Genomic DNA, 18607 nt, shown 5'->3' with positions numbered 1-18607 from the left:
CACGCTCAGTGCCAGCCAGCCCCAAAGAACCATCAGCAAGGCCTGGCCAGTGATTGACTTTTATTAGGAGGTGAGGTAGGGACGAGGGCCCGCCCTGGTGCCCCCTCCCCCCCATCAGGAGTTAAGGCTCCAAGCAGCAAGTGAGACGAGGGTGGCGGTTGCAACAACCAAGGCCTGGGCGGCTGGGCAAGGGGCTTCCCCAAACTCAGCCGGGCTGGGCGGGCGCTCCCGTGGCCTAGGTGAGGCTGGTGTTGGAGCTGCTGGTGGCACTGCCCCGCTTCTGCAAACAGCGCACAGAGCTGGGGACCTGTAGGCCTGTGGTCACCTGGAAGCTGCCGCACCACACCTGGGGACCGGGGACCCGGGACCGGTGAGCCGCAGGGGCAGGCTCAGGCGCCGTAGAGCCGGCCCCGGCCCCACCCCTGCCGCCCCCCCCCCCCCAGCGGCTGAACCGTTCTCACTGTGAAAGCGGGCAGCAAGGGCTGCGTGAACTTGGCCTTGAAGGTGTGCAGCAGCTGTTTGGTTCGGGCGTTGTAGAAGGACAGGAGGCCTGGGGTGGAGGGAAAGCGACGGGGTTGGGGTCGGGGCGCAGGGAGAGGGGCTCGCGGCCGAGGGCGGGTGGGGAGAGGGGGCTCGGGGTCACCTTGGTGGAAGTCGCAGTGCACACCCAGGCAGTCGGGCACGGGGGGCTCCAGCACCTTGGCCTTGTTGGCGTGCTTGGCGGTGAAGCTGACCTGCAGCCAGTTGTTGACGTGGAGGCACCAGGACGCGGCCGTCTTGCCCAGCTGCTCGAAGCGGCCCAGGCTGCGGTACGCCACCCCCACGCCGAACGCCTTGCTGTCCGGCTCATAGCGCACCTCCCAGTAATGCTCCCCACCGTCGATCAGCGTGTCCCCTGGTGGGGGGGCGGTGGGCAGCGGGGGCCGGTGGAGTCGGGTACCAGAGGCCCTTCCACAAAGGGGTGGTCACCCAGGTACTCCCCAGGCCCCAGCGCTTCCCTCCAGATACTCCTCAGTTCCTAGCTATTCCTCCTGGGGAGTCTCCAGGCTGCATCCACTCCCTCTAGATAGTCAGAAAGCCCAGATACTCTCCAAGCCTCAACTAATCCTTTCAGATTCTCTGCAGACCCAAGCTACTCCTTTCAGATGCTTTCAGAAATTTCCTCCAGTTCCTCCTCATGTTCAGCTACTCCTCAGTCCTTCCAGCGACTAGATGATCCCCAGACCCTTGCTTCCGGCCAACTCCCCAGTACTTCCACAGTGCAAAGCTCCCTGGCACTCTGGGACACTTTCCTAACACTTTCCAGACTCCGCCCAGGCCCCCAGCTCCTGTCCATCTCCCAGCTCAGCTCCTCCACAGATGTGGGGCTTGTCCCTGCGTACGTTTCTTCCCCGGGCCTGCTCCTTCCCGACCTCAGCTACTCTCCCAACCACAACTAGGCGAGGCTTTCCCCTCTGAAGTCTCGGTCACCTGGCACACCGCCCCCCTCCGCCCCTTCCCCTGCTTCTTCCTCTAACCCCAGCTCTAGCCAAGAATGGCAACCATTCCTTCCAGCTACTTCGCAGATCTCAGGCACTCCACAAACCCCAGGACCCACGCCCCCCGCACCCCGGGCTGATCTCCAGGCCAGAGCCTACATAAGCTCTGCTCCCCACCCCCAGAAAGCCCACACCCCCCAAACCCCGCACTCCTCCAGCACCACAAGCAACACATTATTGGAACCATTTCCAGAAAGCTTTGGGGGTGGCTACCTCAGTTTCCCCACCCAAAGGGGTTCTCTCCCACGACCCACCATCAGGGCCCTGCCCAGAGTGTCCCTTCTGTCCTCCTGTCTCCGCCCCTCCTTACCCAGCACCGTGTAGGACTCGGCAGTGAAGCGGTCCCGACCCCCACGACCCGAAGGCATCCTCTTGGGGGATGGCACACCTCTGTGAGGGGCGGGGAGGGGAAGGCTCAGTTCGGGCCTCACTGCTCCCGAGGAGGGTTTCCCTGGCCCGCCCAGCCACCATGGTCTTCTCAGTCCTCCACGGGGTTTGGTTCTCTCACTCTGAGTCCTGCATATCGTGCCCTTCCTCGTGGGGAAAACCTTTCAGGTGTCAAAACCCAATTAAAAGCCTCTTCTCCCTTCATTTACTCTTGGGGCTCCCCTAACTCCGTGTCCCTCCTTCCACCCCAGCCTCGACCATGCTGGACCTTGGGTGTCCGTGTCCAGCTCGCTGTCCTCCAGCAGACACTCGGGGAGGGCAGGAGAGGGCAGGCTACCTGGCTGGGGAGTTGACGGGAGATGCCGTCCGCCCCTTGCCATCTTTCTCGCGAGCCTTGATGTCCTGGACCTTCCCGCCCATGGCGTCCCACTCCACGGAGAGGTCCTCCACGCGCAGGTTCTGGTGAGATGTGGACGCATCCAGGCGGAACATGAACGCTGGGGCCGGGCAGACGCGGGAGTCACAGAGATGGGGAAACCCGGAGAGACACAGAGAGACAGAGAGACAGACAGTGACCAAGACAGACCGTGACAGGGACAGAGAACAGAAAAAGACAACGGCGACAGAGACAAAGACAGAGAGAGGGTAACGGACGGACTCAGGGGCACAGACAGACACAGACAGGACAGGCAGCAAGACACCAAGACAGACAGATGGGGAAGCGCGGAAGGGGCAGAGAGCGCAGCCAGGGGAGGGAAGGCTGAGAGGGTGTTGCCTAAAGTTCCCTTAGGTCTGAAGGTATTTCCAAATGGCTTGTGCTCTTTGCTTCTCTTGGGGATTAATCGCAGGAGAAGGGGCCGGGTCATACATAAGACAGTAGTTTAGGTGGACTGCAGAAGGACTGCCTATGAGGACACGCAAAGGTCTTACTGCAGGAAAGTAAGATCAGGTTTCACGACGGATATCCCACCTCCTTCTCTAAGAGCCCTTATCTTTTTTTTCCTTTCCTTTCTTTTCTTTTCTTTTTTTTTTAAGAAGAGAGAATGGGTGTGTGGGTTGAGGTGTGTGAGAGAGAGGGAAAGAGTATCAAAACCATACCGGCACAATGGGATCAACTGCAAAAGCAAAAAACGATAGCGGGTACATAGTAGACACTTGGACTGAGGAATCTACTGTGGACTACGTGCTGAGCTTCCTGGCAGCCAGAGCAAAAAGGGCCACAGAACCCTGATTAGAAGATTGTCACTATACACCAGAACCTGGGGCCCTGGGGTGAGGGGCTATGGAATCACAGACAAGGTGGGGAGGGACAGTCACCTGGTGTCTCCAGGGTCACTGGCTCGGAGAACTCGCCTGCCACGGCCTTATTACAGGCCTTCACACGAAAATTCATGTATTTCATGTCAAACTTGAGACCTAAGACAAAGAGAGAGATCTCAAAGTTGTGTGTGCTTTGAGCAACTGGTTATAGGTCCCTGTGGCCCCAGTAATCCCACCACTCCTCAATCTAAGGACCACGTTGCAAAGGACATTTTATCCCTGAAAACCCCCCCTTGCCCTCATTCACCTGCAGGGCTATGGGTGACTCAGCTCCACCTCCAACCCAGACTGGCCAATCAGAATGCTTTAGGAAGCAGTAATAGCAATTGGTTTAGGAATAGCACATGACCCAAACTGGCCAATAAGAATCTTCCCTGGGGCGTTGGGCTGGTATTTTAGGGAGCAGAGTCACTGTCTTGTCCGGGGTGGCTGGGGGAGGCTCCTCTTGGGAAAATTTCTCAGTGCATTTGCAGGTCCCTTCAGAGTGCAGTCCCCAGATCCAACAAAGTGCAGGGAACAATGGTGAGCCAGTCATTTGCTGGAACCCCTGGATCTAGCCATGCCGGGTTAAAAATTTCCCCTACTTCTAGGATATGTCCCACACTCCCATCCACACTTTTTGTATTCATTTATTCCAGTCTTAAAAAATAAAAAGCAACTACCTAGTTGTCTTTAGTTATGTTTCCCCTCAAACTAAACCTCTTTCGAGAGCTCTCTTCATCCCTACCCCTCTCTGCTGCCTCGCCCCCTCTCCCTCCTCTGGCTTGGTCCGTCCCCACTTTTGTAGGATCTCCAGGCTGACCTTTCCTTCCCTCCTGGAACACTCTCTTTCCTTGGCAGCCAAGGCATTGTGTTGTCCTGGCTAGCTCCTCCATTTGTTCTCCCTAGGTCTCCTTTGTAGGCTCCTCCCTCCTTGACCCCCTTAAATGTCGGGGTGACTCAGTCTGGGGTCCTTACTCATCGCACTCTGCTCCCTGACCCCTCCTTGCCCTTCAGATACCATCCATCCACCACAACACCCACAGCCCAACCTGTAGCCCAAACCACATGTCCAGTTGCCTCCTGAGTGTTCCCCACGTGATGCCCATTCTCTGGCCATCCCAAACAGCACTCAGCGACCCCTGCTATTAAACCTCCCATAGCTCCCCTTGCCCTCCAGGTAAAGACCCCGTTCCTCCTCTCACTTCTCTAGTTAGGTGGCAAACATAACTAATTCTAGACACAAAGTCTCAGTGCTCTGGCCTCTGAGTCCTCGACCTGGTTGTCCTTCTGCTTGGAAGGCCGTTCTCCAGCCACGCCCTGCTCTTTCTGCCACCGCCTCCAGGCGCCCAGGACTATCTCCCCCTTCTTGGATCCCCTTCTCTGAGAGTTCAGCGCTTGGCTCAGCGACACCGTCTACTGCCCCCGCCCGCACCCCGAGCAAAGATTACTGACCAGAAGGCTCAGTTTTAGAAACCTGGAAGCCATCTGACTATGGTTGGTCTGGGCTCACAGCAGGTCTCGGTCTCCTATCTTGCAAACCGACCATCATATTCCCCGTCCTAAGCAGGGCTCACATGAGGATGGATGAGCACAGGCATGTAAGTTACAAACACTAAACCAAAACCCTCTTGACTGTCCAAGCGATCAAGATGGCAGCTGGGGTTCATATAACCTCGTGGGTTAGTTAACTAGGTGAGTGTCTTTGTCTGTACCACTCAGGACCACACCTTTTTGATGAATTCAACTTCCCGCCCAGGGGAATTCACTCGCTAGGAATTTTGTAGACTGCAAGAGGGTATGGCGAGGGGGTGATGCATCAGGAAGCCTGTGATACAGCAGCCCTCCGCCTTGATTGTGCTGGCAGTTATGGGAATTTGCACACGGGAGAAAACCGCATAGGGGAGAGATGACACACGCACACATGGATGACGGCGACTATATCACCAGGGAAATGTGGATTGACACCGCAGAACGTGCTCGTGTGGGTTCCTCGGTTTTGACATTGACTAGCGGTTACATGAGCCACTAGTAGGGTTGAAAACCAGGTTCTCCACACACTATTCAGCCTGAAAAAGGAAGGAAATCCTGATCTTCCCTACAACACAGATGACCCCTGGGCACACCGCACTCAGTGAAATAAGCCAGACACAAAAGAACAAATCCTGTTGGATTCTGCTCACATGAGGTACTTAAAGTAGTAAAAATCATGGGGACAGGAAGTAGATGGTGGGAGCCAGGGGCTGGAGAGTCAATGTTCCGTGGGGACAGAATTTCAGTTTTGCAAGATGGAAAGTGATGAAGACAGTATGATGGCTTTACAACATCATGCATGTACTTACTACTACCGAATTGGACACTTAAAAAACAGTTAAGATGTAAATTTTACGTTATATGTATTTTGTCATAATAAAAAAAATATATATCGGAAAAAAGTGGCGTATGTTTATTTTGATTCCCACACAAAGGACAGCCCCTCTTGCTGGCTGGTAGCTTTTCTTTCTTGCAATTAGCATGCTCATTATTAACCATGTATGCTAATTACAGATAAAGAACGGGCTGATTACAGCCCGAGAGCTATGGTGATAGTTATCTTGTCAGCAAGGCTCTCCCTGCCGCCGAGGATTTCCCTTGGCTCAGGACAGCTTCTGAAACTCATTAGAGGTCCCTGATTTTACCTTCTTCAGACCCTCCCCTCCAGCCTGGGGGATTCCCCCATGTGTTCTGCTCTCTTGCACCTGCCAAGGAAATCCCCAAACGCTGGCAGGATGCCAGCCCCAGGAGAGGAGGGATTTTCGTCCGCTTCGCTTCCTAACGCAATGGCAGCCCCTGGTAGGCCACTGGCGCTCAGTTCGTGGAAATGAACAAATGCTGGGTCATAGCTGGGGAGGGAGGGGTTTGGAGAATGTCTTCTCCCTCTGGGCCTCAGTTCCCTCGTCTGTGAAATGCTGATGAGAAGCATGTCCGTTACACGTGGGTAAAACCTTTGACAAGCCCTCCGCGAACAGTGCGGGGCGAGCATCAATATCGGTTTCATTATAATTTCATTGTAATTACAACAGAGGCCCCCATTTGAAAGCGGAAAAGGGATCCTGGAATTCCTGAGCCACTCCGGGATGGGGGTGTGTGTGGGGGTGTCAGCCGCAGCCCGGAGCTGCCCTTACCGGTCAGGGTGTACTCCGTCTGCCGGATGCCCTCGATGACCATCCAGGGCTGCTCCTCCTTGAGGCGGGGCGGGCCCTCGAAGTTGGTCCGCCGGTATTCCAGCACGTAGTGGTCAATCTTGCTGTCCTCGTCCGGCATGCGCCACACCAATGTCACACAGTTGTCTGCCACCAGGGACTCGGCCAGGTCAATCACAGGAGCGCTGGGCACTGTCCAGGACAGAGGGAAGGCGGGATGGTGGAGGGGGCGGGGAGGCTCTCGGTCAGTGTAGGAGTGTGGCCTTCATGGGACTCCACCCCCTAGTGGGTGGGACTTTTCAGGGCTCAGCCACTGAGGGCGGGCTTCCTTGTGGCTCCACCCACAGGGGCAAGGGATGCTCAGGGCTCCACCCCCAGGGCCAGTGCCTCCAAGGTTCCAATCCCAGGCTTACTCCCGCCTTTCTCAGTGTACCACCTTTGCCCTGAAAGCCAGGCCCCGCGAAAGTTCCCTTCTCACCAGGCAGGAACTTGAGTGCCTGCAGCATCCTCCGCTCCTGCGCGAAGTCCACCATGAGGTGACTCATGTTGTCGCTGACCTTGGCCTTCAATGACAGTCGGAAGGCAGGGGCCATTGTCACCCTGCGGGGAAGAAGGTGGAGGCAGCCTGCTGGCAGGCATCTCAAGGGGGTCCAGGCCCGATTCTCGGAAGTGTGTGGGAGACCCACTCCCCTCGTTCTGGTCCAGTGCTCTGGGCCCAGAGACCCTCACCTGGGCGTCCCCACCTTCACACCAGGGGCGGGGCACTGGGGTGGGAACCAGATCCCAGGATCTTACCCATCTTTGATTTGCTTGGCAGCCTAGAAAAAGCGACAGAATAAAATTCAAAGAGTTTTCTTGAGTGAATCAGGAAGCTGATACACAGACAGGAAGACGGAGGCCCAGGGTGGCAGCCACTAGCCAAAGTCCCCTATCACGGGGGTAGAAACACTTGGCCATGCCCCAAAGGGACGGGGGCAAAGACAGGTTCCTACCCCCACCCACCCCTCCCCAGTGCCTCGTGCCCATTTTATCCTGCTGGCCAACTTGGCAAATCACAACACAGGATGCCCAGTGAAGTCTTCCTTTCTGATAAACAAAATGATTTTTTAGTGTAAATATATCCCATTCATGTGCTAACACTGCATGGGACATATTATACTAAAAAACAATACATTGTTAGGGGCGCCTGGGTGGCTCAGTTGATGGATCTTCCGACTCTTGGTTTCCGCTCAGGTCATGATCTCAGGGTTGTGTCCAGCCCCACAATGGGCTCCACGCTCAGTGTGGAGTCTGCTGGTCCCTCTCCCCCTCCGGTCTTCCCCCTGCCCTCTCTCACTCTCTAAATAAATAAATAAAATCTTTTTAAAAAATTTGCTAAATTTGAATTTCAGATGCACAATAAATTTTTTAGTATCAATATGTTCCACGCAACGTCTGGAAATACTTACACTCAACGTTTGCATGGGATCTGCTTACACTAAATGAATTATTCCTTGTTAAATCTAGAATTCAGATCAACCACAAATCATCTTTCGGCATAAGGATGCCCCATGGTCTCCTTGGGACATACGTACACTAAATGTTGTAGGGGTCATACTTACACTTAAAAAAAAAAAATCACTTGGGGTTGATCTGAAATGAAAAAATGTAACCGGGTATCCTGTATTTGAGGGCACATCCCTACCAGTCCAGCTCCTGAGGGGCCCACCTGAGGGAAGTCGTTGCCGTCCGTGGCCTGCAGGGTCTGGTTGGCAGTCTCCAGAAGCTCCTCTGAGCTCTCCAGGGCCCGAGTGCAGGCGGCCAGCTGGTTCTGGGAGTGGCACATCACGGAGGGAAGAGACACCTCACTGCATGGCATCAAACCCTTTGGGGCTCCCCAATGCCTTTGGGATTCAGAGACCCTGGCCTTTCTCCAACTCCACGTGGGGGAGGGTGGGGGGGAAGAGAAATGCGGCATCCCTCCTGGTAGCACTCCAGAATCACCTGGGGATCCCTTTCTTTAACTGGGAATCTCTCTTTTTAAAACTCACATGTCCGGGCCACACCTGAGCCCTGGGGCCCCCAGTTCTCCTGGGATTGAGGATCTGATGTTAGGAAGTTGTCCAGGGCGTTCTGAGGCAGCCCCAGTGCCTGGGTCTAGAGTCCAAGACCCCCGGAGCTGTGGGGTTTGGGGTTGTGGCCGGGGGAGGGGGGCAGCATTTTGCAAGAGGGGATGTTGCCAGATCTGGGGGACCCATGGGAAGGGCTGAGAAATTGGAGGTGCTGGGTGAGGCCTGGAGAGAGGGAGCAGCCAGACATGGGGGTGGGGCTCTGGTGACAGAGAAGCAGTGGGGGCAGGAGGTGGGAGAAACAGAGATCAAGGGGAGCAGGTGTGGGCGGGGACTGATGGGTCAAGGCCAGGGAGGGGCCGAGAAGAGACCAAGAAAAAGAGGCGGTGAGGCCAATACCCCTGGGCTGTCTGGTTCTGGACACCGGAGACCCTTGGGGGTCTCTCCAAGACGCAGGGTAGGAAGACGAGCAGGTTTGGTGGCAGACACGGAAGCCATATGGGCTCTGCTGAGTCTGAGGGGTGCCGTGGGGAATCGGGCCTGGGGTGGGGTCTGGGGGGCCCCCACACACCTGCAGTTCATAGGTGCGGCTGGCGCGGTCCTGCTTTATCTTCATGAGCATGCCCTCCTTCAGCTCCTCCAGGAGGGAAAAGAGGGACTGGAACTCGGCCTCCAGGTCCTCCTGCACCTTGGTGGAGTTTGCCTTAGAGAGACGTTGTGGGGGTCAGCCGGCCCAGAGGTGGCCAAAGCCCATGCTCGGATGGGGAAACTGAGGCCTGGATACCGAAGCCAGGCCACGTGGGACGGGCAACAGCAGGAACAGGCCAACTCCTCCGGCTGCCTCCCCCCACCCTCCCTTCCACCCGCCTGGCCAAGAGGTCCCCACTGCCTTCCATCCCTCCCCCTACAGGCGTCAGCCTCACCTCCACGTTCAGCAGCATCTGCTTGAGGGAGTAGATGAAGCTCTGAATCTCTTCATTCTTCACAGCCAGGGTAGTAATGATCTTCCGCAGGGCCTCCTGCCGCCACGGGAAGCACGCACACAGGCAGGGCTGGTAAGCCCCCCTCGGCCAGGCCGGGCTCCCCCACCAGGGGCTCCCCACCTGCCTTCCTGGGGTCCAGGAGATGCGGGAGCCACTGTGCCGGTGAGCTCAGGCACCCGCCACGAGGCAGACCCTGGCAAAGCTCTGGCCGCGTGTTCCCTCCCCTAGCAGATGGGCACTGCAAGCAAGCCCGTTTTACAGCGCAGGAAACTGAGGCTCCAAAGGAGCCTCTGGGGAAGGGGCAGACCCTGGCCCTGAGCCAGCTCCGTCTCCGCACAAAGCCTTCAACCTCGTACCTATCCGAGGGCGGGGCATGGGGTGAGGGGCTCCGTGGGGAAAGAAAACCCCAGAGCAAAATCATGCCTGTAGAAAATGGGCTAACCTGGGGAAGGCGATACCTGGGGAACGGGGGTTAGCGAGAAGGAAAGAGGAACCTGGAGAACGGGGTGCCTGAGAGCCCAGGTAACCGGGCAGGGGGAGAACGAGTTCTGGGTGAGGGGACGCCTGGAGAGAAGGAAGCCGCGTGGGAGGATCCTGCTGGGGCCTGGAGCCCTGTCCCAGGCCTCGGAGGGGTCGCATTCCTGGGGATGCAGGGTCGGTGAGACCACCAGTGCTGAGCTAGAGGGGTGTTCACCCGGGCGGGGCGGGGCAGAGCCCGGACACCTGGTCCGCAGTCCGGATGGAAGGCGTGGGGGATGGGTCAAGGCTGGGGCCGGGATTCTGGGCGCCGGTGCCGGGCATGGAAGGGATCCCGTCTGGATCCCGGCCAAGATGAGGAGAGGTCGGGGTGACGGCTGGGGGGGGGGGTGTGCTGCGTCCCGAATTAGGGGGCTAGATCCGGGCGGGGGTGGGGCCTCCGCCGCAAAGCAGCTGCGGGGGTTGGGGGGGCGCTGCGGCATCACCTGGTCCCCTCCCCCTTGTCCACCCCCACCGGGGGCCCCGCCCCGCCCCGCCCCGGTCCTACCCTCTGGTCCTCCATGGCTTCAGCCCAGGTCGTCCCCGGCCCGGCCCGCGGGCCCCTCTCGCTCTTCTAGTCCTCAAGCTGCCTTTGCCGCGACCACGAGCCAATGGCCCGCCGAGCCCTGCCCGCCGCCGCCGCCGCCGCCGCCGCCGCCGCGCCCCCCGTCAGCGCTCCATCACTGGCCGCAGTGCGCACGCGCGACCCCCGCGGCAGGCTGGGAAACGTAGTCCCGCGCTGTGCTCCCTGAGAGCCGGGACCCCCAGAGCCTGGGGCCTGCCAGGCGGCTTTGGTAGTGATGACTGAGCTGCGGAGAGCCGGGAGCTGGGAAGCAGGTTGCCTGCGTTCGACCGCCGGCCCTGCTGTGTGACCTCAAGCCCATCCCCAGTCCTCCTGATGCCCAAGCCTATCCACTCTTGCCCCCGTGCCATTTCGCGCCCGCTCCTCTAACCCGAACTCCATACACGCTCCCCACCGCCTCACCCACCCGACCCCTGTCATGAGCTCACACGCCTTGCATTCTCTCCTAGCGTTTACATTTTGCCGGAGCAGATGTTCAGCCTCCAATGACTTCTTTCTCTCCCCAAGGCACAACTGAACTCCTGTACATCCCACAAAGCCCCAGGCTCTCTTATCTCCTCCAGAAGCTTCTCTGTCTGACCAGAAGCCACAGGTCTCTGAATGTCTGTGTCGGGCTGGGTCTTCCCTGTCAGCCTGGGGTCAGATCTTTCCAGGATCGCCAGCATTGCCTCTCTGCAAACCGTGGCGGAAGGATGGAGTTTGAGAGGAAAGTCAGCTGGCGGGAAGAGGTGGCCTGGGCCGGGGAGGCTGGGAAGCTCTGTGTGTCTGCTGGGGCTGTGTGGGCAGAGTGTCAAGGCAGACAGAGGTCATCCTGTGGTTAGTAGGAACAACACTGTCCCAGAGCACATGGGCCCTCTTCTTTTTCGGTGAGAAAAGAGGTCATCACGTGATTGCGGTGACACACTGAGGCCTGAAGTCACCTCCTCCCAGCCGCTGGGGAACTGATGGAGGGTTGGCGGAAATTCCAGGGCCTATGAGCCCCCTCAACTGGGCCCCCAAACTCCTCTGCAATCTGTGGGGACAGGGGAAGCCCCCATACCTGTTGTGGGACCTGAAGCCATCAGTGCGAATCTACTCTGAACCTTAAAGGAGGACGCTTTGGGGACCAAATACTGGAAGCCAGGATTCTGATCTTCAGTCCAAGCTCAGGACTCCGTTCCCCGCTCCCGGTCCCCACACCTGCATTCCCTAAACTCCCGATGTGCATCCCATTCCCAGCTCAGGTGTGTTTATTTATTTTTTTTTTTATTTTTTAAAAGATTTTATTTATTGGGGCGCCTGGGAGGCTCAGCAGGTAAGCGTCTGCCTTCGGCTCAGGTCATGATCCCAGGGTGCTGGGGATCGAGCCCCGCATCGGGCTCTCTGCTCGGCGGGGAGCCTGCTTCCCCCCCTCTCTCTGCCTGCCTCTCTGCCTACTTGTGATTTCTCTGTGTCAAATAAAGAAATAACCTTTTTTAGAAAAAGGTTTTATTTATTTATTTATTTGACAGAGAGAGAGAGAGAGCACAAGCAGAGGGAGCAGCAGGCAGGGGGAGAGGGAGAAGCAGGGAGCCTGATGCGGGGCTCGATCCCAGCACCTGGGATCATGACCTGACGGGACGGCAGCCGCTTAACTGACCGAGCCACTCGGGGGCCCTCAGGTGTGTTTGAATAGCATCTCCCAGAAAGATTTTCTCTCACTGGAATGCATTATCCCATTTATGTACACATACTGCCTTTCAGATTAAAAAAAAAAAAAAAAAAAAAAGCAAAAATGAAAAATCTTTAGGGAAACCCAGGCACCTGAGGAGAGGAAGTGGGGCTCTAAGCAGGTTTAGTTACTAGACCTCTGGCCTGGGTGTCACATCTGCATCTGTGACGGGGGTGGAGCTTGTGGCAGGAAGTCTGTCACTTAGGATTGGGGGGGGGCGTTAGGGAGATGGGGTGGGGTAGGACGCCAGCCAGGAGAGGGGTGCCTGGGCCAGGAATGGAGTCCCTGGGCACAGCGCTGGTCCTCCTGGTGCAGTTCTGGGGTGAGTACTTGCCCCCCCGCCCGCCATAGTCCCTCCTGTTGCCCATCATCTCAGCAGCCTGCCCCCTGGTTCTGAGCCCCTGGAAACGAAACTGTGCTTTGCTGAACAGGGCCTGCTTCTCTCTGATACTCAGAAACTTGCGAGGGTTGAAGGTTGTAGCAGGATACTCGGAGCTGGTCCGTAGAGTAGAACTCACACCAGCACCTCCACGCCAGGCTTGCGTGAGCTGGTGCCGCTGGCGTCTTTTTTCTCCCTCCACGGCATTCCCTTTCTCACGTTTGGGCGGCCTGCTCGATTTTCTTTGCTTGCCTGCTTGCTTCCTTCCTTCCTTTTTTTTTAAAAAAATATTTTATTTATTTATTTATTTGACAGAGAGCACGAGCGGAGTGGCAGGCAGAGGGAGAGGGAGAAGCAGGCTTTCTGCTGAGCAGGGAGCCCGATGCGAGGCTCCATCTCAGGACCTTAGGATCATGACCTGAGCCGAAGGCAGAGGCTTAAGTGACTGAGCCACCCACGCGTCCTGTCTTCCTTCCTTCTCTCTTTCTCTCTCTGTCTCTGTCTCTGTCTCTCTCTTTCCTTTTTTTTTTTCTGACACACCAAGCTCGGTCCCACCTCTGGGCCCGCGCACCTGCTGTTCCCTCCGCCTGGATCTCACCTCTCCAGAATCAGGAGAGATCGCATCTCAGATGCCAGCATCTTGAGCCAAACGCACCCCTTCTGGGGGCTCCAACAGACACATCAACATCTCAGGGGGCCCAGAGCAAACTTTTCTTCTACTCCAGCCCTGGTCTTCTGTCAGGGTCCTCCATATCGGCCCAAAGCCACTGCCATTCACATGGTCCCTGAGGCTGAAACCTTGGGAATCTGCTACTGACCGTCTTTCCCTCTCGCAATCCATTCTGCTGTTGATTGCTTTTTTCCAGGGTTCAGTCTTCCTATGCTCCTGGCCCTCATCCCCCAGCCACCCTGTCCCCCACCCCCACCCCACAGTCTGTTCTTACCGTAGCGGTCATGGTGATCTTTTTTAAAACTTAAATCGGGGGCCGGCTGGCTGGCTCAGTTGTTTGAGTGTCCGACTCCTGATCTCAGCTCTGGACATGATCTCAGGGTCATGGGATCCTGACATGGGGATCTGAGTTCAGTGTGTGTGCGTGCAGGGGTGTCTGCTCGAAATTCCCCCTCCCCCTGCTCTTCCCCCTGCTTGCTCCCTGCTCAGTGGGGAGACTGCTTCTCCCTCTGCCTCTACTGCTCCCTCTGCTTGTGCTCTTCATGCTCTCTGCCAAAGAAATAGATAAAGTCTTTAAAAAGAAGAAGAAGAAGGAGAGGACTTTGAGGCTCAGATCATGTAGTGTTAGCACTGTGGGCTGGGCTCAGGAGGGGGGTAAGTCACACACACACACACACACACACACACGCACGCGACAGCCTTACTCTCTTGTATCCCCTCGTCCTGCAAGGAGCCACAGGCCTGAGAGTGCAGCAGGAGCCCGAGTGGCTGCGGGCGACTCCGGGCAGCCGGGTGACCTTGGCCTGCCAAGTGCTCCAGTCCCAAGTCTGGGAGCGGCTCCGTGTTGTGTGGGTCAAGGACAGCGTGCCCCTGTGTGAGCCGCACATCACCAACGGCAGCCTCAGCCTGGAGGCCTGTGGGCCCCGGGGACAACTTTCCTGGACGCCACCTGGCAATCTCACCCTGCGGCTGGACCACGTGAGCCCCAAGGACAGCGGGGACTACGTGTGCTCGGTGGCCGTGGAGATTCCCAGCCTGAACCAGAAGCAGGGCAACGGCACGCTGCTCCTGGTGGAGAAAGGTATGGGGGCCCCTGGAGGGAAGAAGCGATCTTCAGGCTCTAGACTCTCCAAGTCCTAGGAACATAAATTCTAAATTCTTCCACCGGGATTCTTAGAGATTCTTAAGAGATCCTGCAAAGTCAAGAACATCCAATTCTAGACTCACAGAACCAAACACATGCTGAAACTTATAATTCGAGACCAGGACTCAGCAAACATTCTGGAAAGGGCCACAGAGTACCTACTTCCTACTCTGGGTCCTGTGTTTGACCCCACTCTGCCGTTACAGTATGAAAGCCGCCCTAGACCGAACGGGCCCGAATGGGTGGGGCTAGGTTTCAATAAAACTTTATTTAAAAAAAACAAACAAACAAGCAGTGGGCCTCATTGGGTCCACAGGCTGTAGTTTGCTGAGCCTTCTTCCTGAACATCCTCTTGCACCACCACCTTGCTCAAGGAACCAGATTTCCTGCCTCCCACATCCCTTTCCCCCAACCAAGCCCACGCCTATTATCCTATCTTTTAGCAGCATAGACGTATTTCGCTGGCTTTGCGTGCTGCTTAAGGGAAATCACAGAGGGCATTCTTTTTTTGTGTCTGGCTTCCTTCATTCAACATTGACTTCTCCCCACTCAGCCAGAAGGTTCGTCCATCCCGGTCATGCAGCAACGGAATGTTCTTTTTTTTTTTTTTTTTTAATATTTTGTTTATTTATTTGACAGACAGAGATCACAAGTAGGCAGAGAGGCAGGCAGAGAGAGAGGAGGAAGCAGGCTCCCCACCGAGCAGAGAGCCCGATGCGGGACTTGATCCCAGGACCCTGTGGGATCAGACCTGAGCTGAAGGCAGAGGCTTTAACCCACTGAGCCACCCAGGTGCCCCTGGAATGTTCTTCATCTTTGCTGTAGACCCACCGCCGTCCGTCCTCCAATCCAATTTCCCGTGATGGGCATTTGCACAGCTCCCAGTTGTTGGCAATCACGAATAAGGACGCTGTGAGCAGTTTTCAGCTGGTCATTGGCCAGTCTATGTACACATTTCTGTTGTGCCTCAGACTATTCTAGAACCTCTAACCATAAGACAGAATCGTGCAGATTTTGAATCCCAGCGGTGTAAAATTCTAGGCTCTTAAAACTACAACATTCTCAATGGGGAATCTTGCTCCTCAGGAGGCAAGAATTGGTTCTTGGGGAGCAATGAAAATTTTGCTTTTTTCTGTATAAAGTATAGATGTATGGACTGTACAAAAAGAGAGTCACACTATGTCTGTGGTACTAAAATGTCACGGGGAAACAAACTACGATTTTAAAAGTCTTTTGGGAGGAGGCGATAATGAAAAAAGGTTGAGAAACACTGACGTAAAGGAATAGAAGATTCTAGAGTCTTAGAATTGCAGAATCTTGAATATTTTCAGTAGGTTTTTAGACTGTTTCAGTTTCAGAGTGTGTAAGGACAGATAGTTCTGAGGTTCCTCAATGCATGAGACAGGACAGAGTGCCTCCCCGGTTCCTGGCCCAAAGAGGTGCCCATTGCTCTCTGGTTGGCAGTACCCTCCTACCGCCTGCCTCTAGGGCGGTGCGCCATGGCCGTCCCGCCTGCCCCCACCTTCCAGTAATGAGAGCACCAGTTAGCCGTTAGCAGAATCTGGTAGTGGAGGCACCAGGCTGTGCATTGTGGACATCTGCAGGGATGCAGGCAGGCGTGTGTCCAGCTCCACGCAGCTGGCTCTCTCCTCCCTCTGCCAACAGCTGCTTGGTAGTCCCCAGGGACCAATGCCAACTTTATTTTCTTTTTAAGATTTTATTTATTTATTCATGAGAGAGAGAGGCAGAAGCAGAGCGAGAAGCAAGCTCCCTGCCCAACGCAGGGGCTCGATCCCAGGACGCCAGGATCACAATCTGAGCTGAAGGCAGATGTTTAACCCACAGACTGAGCCACCCAGGCGCCCTGCCCTCCACCAACACCAACTTTAAAACATTCAAGATGAAGAGGTCAGGGCACTGGGCCTCATCTTAGGCACACCAGGAACCTTTGGCAGGAGTTTTTGTCAACTACACAGACCTGGAAACATGTCCCCACTCTGCTGTTCATTTGCTGTGTGACCTTGGGCAAGTAACTTGGCCCCTCTGTGCCTGTTTCCTTAGCTATGAGTTAGGTGGATTTGAAGTAATTATGTGAAGTAATTACACCGTTTATTATGGGGTCTGGAACATGATAAGTCCTCAGTAAACCTAAGTGACTATTTATGTCTCTTATCCTGGTTATTCAGCAAGACTCAAAAGTTCAGGACTGTATAAGCTTTTTCCTTCTATCTTTTCTTTTCTTTTCCTTTCTTTCTTTTTCCTAAAGCAGCAAAGGAAAGGGGAGCTGAGGTGAGCAACACCCCTGTTCAAAGCAGGACGTTGTTGCTGCCTGGGTGTGGGACCCCAGGCAAGTGACTCAGGTGGAGACTCGGTTTCCTTGTATGAAAAATGGGCTGGACAGCAGAGCTGAGCTAAAAACAACAACAACAAAACAAAAAAACAAAAACAAAACAAAACAAAAACCAGGAGCCCTCAAGACGGTGGATCCCATGACCAGGATCGGGTAGCTCCCGGTGGGAAGGATGGGGCTTATGGGGACCACAGGGCTTGTGATGGGAATGGTGGAACCTCTTATGGGGGTGATCGGGTTCGTGCAAGGATGGTGGAGCTCAGGATGAAAAACATCCGTTCGGCGATTGTTCCACAAGGACCGAGCAAGGCAGAAATGGGCCGACTCGCTCATAGAAGAGGAAACAGGTCCAGGGGACACCTGCTCGGACTCAGGCAACATGGCAGGGGCGGAATCCTGACGTCCCTTGTGGGGTGGGAGGCTCTGACCCAGAAGGGTGGAGGCTGGACTCGAAGGTGCCCCCGAGACACAGGCTTCTTCCCTGCAGATGGCGGGTCCCCGTACCAGACCTCCACCGACGCAGGTGAGCCCGCGCCCCGCCGCCCGCCCCGCCGCCCGCGCCCCGCCCCCCGTCAGACCGTCCCGAACTCCCCCTCCCCAGGACTCCCGGTGGCGCCGCTGGTGGCAGGGGGCGTGGCCGTGGCCGCCATAGCGCTGAGCGCCTGGGTGTGGGGCCGCTGTCGCAGCCGGCGCGAGGACTCAGGTGAGCGCTCAGGGGGCGGGGCGGGCGGCCGACGCGTTCCGCAGTCGCCCTGCCCCCGCGTGGCGGAGGCGGGAACTGCAGCGGCTTGACCGGGAGGGAGGGCGGGTGGGGCTGCGCGGGGCGGGCGGGAGGAGGGGAATAAATGGAGAAACGCTCGCGTAGGGCAGAAGCAGAGGTAGGCTGGGGAAAGCCAGGCTGTCTCATGGCCTTTTCCCCTCAGCGTGTGTCCTCCCTCCCTCCCACCCTTGCAGCGCATCATCTCTACGGGAACGTCCTCTACCAGCCCCGGGGGGCCCCAAAGAAAACTAAGGCGGGGCGTGCGGAGGGGACGGTGCTGGACATCCCCAGGGAGGACCAGAAGAGTCAGAGCTTCTATCCCATCTCTTTCCCCCAGCCTCCTAGCCCCCAGCAGCGCCTGGCCCAGAAGACTTGCCCCAGCCCCAGGTCGAGTCACCCCGTATCTACTGCCCGCGTCTCCCCTGACGCACGCCCCTCGGGGCAGCAGAGGCCAGGAGGGCTCCTTGAAGTGGGAAGACGACTCGAAACCCCAGAAAAGACCTCCTCCCACCAACGGCCACGTGAAAATGTGACTGATTTCCCAAAGAGTCAGGGAGTCCCACAGCCCAGCCCAAGACCCCCTCCTCATTACTGTAACGCTGGCCCCCTCCCTCACCCCCGAAGCAATCAATAAAGGCTTATAAAGGAAAGCCAGATTTTGTGATGTTGGGGGTGTTAAAGATGTCTGAGGCGTCGTCTGGGGCTTCCGGAGCCCCAGGATGGCTGTGGGGGGGGGGTCCACTGTGGCGAGGGGGCTCTGTAATGACTGGCCAGCTCCCTCCTCTTATCTTTGGAGTGTCATGTCCAATTAGCAGAGAAGCGATGCCCCCAACTTCCACACAGCGCCTTGAGCTGGAAGCACCCCCCCTCCCTGGGTCAGTGTGGAGATGAAGGGTGACAGGAGACATCGGGGCTCCCTAGAATTTATCACACACAAACACACACCCAGTCTCCTGCCCGACTGTCACCTTGATGTGACACCAGCTGGGATCAGCTCCCCTCCCCCACTTCTGCTGTTTCCATGGGGACAGATGTCCGTTCCGCAGCAGCATCAGGCCACGGCTGTCTGCCTGGGTGT

At 56.5% G+C, this 18607-nt stretch overlaps 2 protein-coding genes across 5 annotated transcripts; one reads left to right on the top strand and one right to left on the bottom strand.

Annotated features, from left to right (window-relative positions):
• Nucleotides 1-47: 47 nt before the first annotated feature.
• FSD1 (fibronectin type III and SPRY domain containing 1) lies at nt 48-10613 on the bottom strand. The gene is made up of 13 exons (XM_059159514.1): nt 10462-10613; nt 9378-9473; nt 9026-9157; nt 8115-8216; nt 7202-7224; nt 6885-7006; nt 6389-6598; nt 3243-3341; nt 2263-2422; nt 1849-1928; nt 644-895; nt 462-550; nt 48-346 (listed from the first exon to the last, which is right to left on the bottom strand). The coding sequence occupies exons 1-13, from the start codon at nt 10474-10476 to the stop codon at nt 236-238; spliced, it is 1491 nt and encodes a 496-aa protein (XP_059015497.1). The 5' UTR covers nt 10477-10613; the 3' UTR covers nt 48-235.
• Nucleotides 10614-12450: 1837 nt separating this feature from the next.
• On the top strand, nt 12451-18179 carry TMIGD2 (transmembrane and immunoglobulin domain containing 2). Of its 4 annotated transcripts, none has more exons than XM_059159510.1 (5): nt 12451-12548; nt 14006-14356; nt 17257-17292; nt 17371-17472; nt 17724-18179. In XM_059159510.1, the coding sequence occupies exons 1-5, from the start codon at nt 12455-12457 to the stop codon at nt 18161-18163; spliced, it is 1023 nt and encodes a 340-aa protein (XP_059015493.1). In that variant the 5' UTR covers nt 12451-12454; the 3' UTR covers nt 18164-18179. The 4 variants fall into 4 exon arrangements, with proteins under 4 accessions (XP_059015493.1, XP_059015495.1, XP_059015494.1 ...); XM_059159512.1 differs by having other exon boundaries at nt 17867-18010; XM_059159511.1 differs by lacking the exon at nt 17257-17292.
• The last annotated feature ends 428 nt before the right edge of the window (nt 18180-18607 follow it).

The sequence above is a fragment of the Mustela lutreola genome, chromosome 2 (genome assembly GCF_030435805.1).
Source record: "Mustela lutreola isolate mMusLut2 chromosome 2, mMusLut2.pri, whole genome shotgun sequence".
Lineage (NCBI taxonomy): Eukaryota > Metazoa > Chordata > Mammalia > Carnivora > Mustelidae > Mustela > Mustela lutreola.
The sequence above is the reverse complement of the archived record's forward strand: the minus strand, read 5'-3'. Positions and strand labels throughout refer to the sequence as shown.

Coding starts and splice junctions, on each gene's coding strand:
- FSD1 (XM_059159514.1), bottom strand. Junction 3,342..6,388: donor GACGGAGTACACCCTGACCG/GTAAGGGCAGCT, acceptor TCTTTGTCTTAG/GTCTCAAGTTTGACATGAAA. Junction 2,423..3,242: donor AGTGACCCTGGAGACACCAG/GTGACTGTCCCT, acceptor GCCCGGCCCCAG/CGTTCATGTTCCGCCTGGAT.
- TMIGD2 (XM_059159510.1), top strand. CDS start 12,455: ATGGGGTGGGGTAGGACGCCAGCCAGGAGAGGGGTGCCTGGGCCAGGA. Junction 12,549..14,005: donor CCTCCTGGTGCAGTTCTGGG/GTGAGTACTTGC, acceptor TCGTCCTGCAAG/GAGCCACAGGCCTGAGAGTG. Junction 17,473..17,723: donor CAGCCGGCGCGAGGACTCAG/GTGAGCGCTCAG, acceptor CCACCCTTGCAG/CGCATCATCTCTACGGGAAC.